Source organism: Pristiophorus japonicus, chromosome 4 (assembly GCF_044704955.1).
Source record: "Pristiophorus japonicus isolate sPriJap1 chromosome 4, sPriJap1.hap1, whole genome shotgun sequence".
Lineage (NCBI taxonomy): Eukaryota > Metazoa > Chordata > Chondrichthyes > Pristiophoridae > Pristiophorus > Pristiophorus japonicus.
In genome coordinates this window covers 269,938,314-269,940,840 of record NC_091980.1, presented here as the reverse complement: position 1 = coordinate 269,940,840, position 2,527 = coordinate 269,938,314, and the positions used below count along the sequence as shown (strand labels likewise).

Here is a 2,527-nt window from a genome sequence, read left to right as displayed (position 1 = left end):
GACCTACATTGGGACCCATTCCCAGTGCTTCAATTTAAAAAAAAATAATAATCATTTGAAATTTCAAGGCTCTTCACATTTTGTTCATCACAGATGTGGCTACACCACATCAAACACTAACTGGCCTTGCTCTCCGCTGCCAAAACTGTTCACTACCGGATCATCCTGGAATGCAAAGATAACCTCAGCTTCTTTTCTCCATTACCAACCATCTACTTAAATCCCTCTTCTCTGCCCCCTCCATTCTTATCAACAAGTAGTGCGAGGAGCTCATGGACTTATGTCACTAAATTTGAGACTTTATGTTCAGCTGGCTCTGCCACATCCCTCCTTTCCTCTTGCCCACCGAGCCAAGGTTTACCCCTTTACCCTAGCCATGAACCCATTTCTTCCTCTAGTTTCTCTCCTATTTACCCCCATGCCCTCTACCAGCTCATCTTATCCATGAGGCCCGTCTACTTCTCTCTTGACCTAAACTGCTGACGATCCAACTTCCCTTCATTTTAAATGGTTCCCTCCTCGGATACTGTCCCCCTCTTCAAATCTGCGAGCATCATCCTTCGTTTGAAAAAAGTCTGCCCTTAACCTCTCTGCCCTTGCAAACTAGTGTCCCATCACCAACCTCATTTGCATCTCCAAATTATTGTCTCCCAAAGCTGTGCCTATCTTTCCCGCAATTCCATGTTTGAACCTCTACAAACAGGTTTCCATCCCGCCGTGGCACTGGAACAGCCCTAATTAAAGTCACAAATGACATCTTATGTGACTGTGACGATGGTGCACTATCCTTCCTCATTCTTCTTGACCTCTCTGAAGCCTTTTGACACGATCGACCACACCAACGTCCTCCCACATGTCACTAGCATTGTTCAGCTGGGTGGGACTGAGCTTCCTTGGTTCTACTCTTACCTATCCAGTCATAGCCAGAGAATCTCCTCCAATGGCTTCTCTTCCTGCACCCACATCGTTGCCTCTGGAGTATCCCAAGGATTTATCCTTGGTTCCCTCCTATTTTTCAACTATATGCTGCCTCTTGGCATATGTATGTTGATGACACCCAACTCTACCTCACCACCACCTCTCTCAACTTCTCCATGCTTCTGTGTTGTCAGAATACTTGTCCAGCATGGATGATTATGCATCAGCTGCAACTTTGTCCAATTAAACATTGGGAAGACTGAATCCATTGTTTTTGGGCCCCACCACAAATTCTGTTCCCTCCCCATCCGATTCCATCCTCCTCCCTGGCCCACTGTCTTACGCGGACCAGACTGCTCGCAATCTTGGCATACAACTTGAACCTGAGCTGAGCTTCTGACCCCATATCCTCACCATCACCAAGATCCCCTACTTCCACTTTCATAATATTGGCCATCTCTGTTCCTGTCACAGATCACTGCTGCCAAAACCCTCATCCATGCTTTAATTGCCCCCAGGCCTGACTCTTCCAATTTTCTCCTGACCAGTCTCCCATTTTTCCACCCACTATAAACCTGAGCTCATCCAAAACTCTGCTGCACGTATCCTAACTTGCACCAAGTCCCGTTTACCCATCACCCCTATGCTCGTCTACCAACATCGATCCATGGTCCACCAACGCGTTGAATTTAAAATTCTTGTCCTCCTGTTTAAATCCCTCCATGGCCTTAGCCCTTCTTATCTCTGTAACCTCCGACATCCCCACAGCCCTCCCAAGAACCCTTCATTCCTCCAAACCCTGGCCTCTTTGCATATCCCCTACTCTCCGCCCCGCCATTGGCGGCTGTGCCTTCAGCCGTCAAGTCCGTAAGCTCTGGAATTCCGTCATTAAATGACTCTGCCTTGCCTCTTTGACACCTGCCTATTTGACCAAGCTTTTAGTCATCCTTCCTAATATCCCCTCTTTTGGCTGTGTCAATCTTTGTCTGATTACGTTTCCGTGAAACGCATTGGGAAGTTTGCCTGCGTTGAAGGTGCTATATAGATGCAAGTTGTTGTTGCTGCTCCATTTCCCTTTTGTTCTTAACTATGTTTCACTTCTCTTACCGTAGTTAGTAGTTGACCTCCTGTGGCATTGCACATGGAGAGTCAAGACCAAGTGTAGTCCTTCAATTAAGTGAGATTGGAGGGCAGGGATAAATGGGTTAGAATACACAAAGGAAATTCAGTGCCCATTTTAAAGTTATACATTTTGTCTTGTATTTATGTAATACTTTGATTTAAAAAATAAATTAAAAAAATGTGTATTTCTAGTTAAGTAGCAAAATGTAAGGCAGTTTTGGAGTTGGAAGCATAGGAGTTTCCCTGCCGAGGAGCTGGGAGATGCAAAATTAAGATGCTGCAGCACCACCATTAGTGAGAATGTGTAATTATAGCGTGATGAGTTTACATAAGCAGTTTCCATTATAATACTGGACATAGGACTTTATAATGGAAAAAGTTAACACAAAAGTTATAACAGGAAATAAAATTTTGTAGACTGGAAATCTGTGCTGAACTAAGATTTTAAAGTATTGGCCCCTTAGAGGTTGAGACAGGTGAAATTATA

At 44.6% G+C, this 2,527-nt stretch overlaps 1 protein-coding gene across 1 annotated transcript in view; it reads right to left on the bottom strand.

Moving 5' to 3' along the window:
• Window positions 1-1,375, bottom strand: part of slc38a6 (solute carrier family 38 member 6) — a 30,558-nt gene extending 29,183 nt beyond the window's left edge. Inside the window, exon 1 of the mRNA XM_070877932.1 lies at window positions 1,262-1,375. Within this exon, the coding sequence (XP_070734033.1) occupies window positions 1,262-1,375 (114 nt within the window). The remainder of the gene's footprint in view (window positions 1-1,261) is intronic.
• Window positions 1,376-2,527: the final 1,152 nt, after the last annotated feature.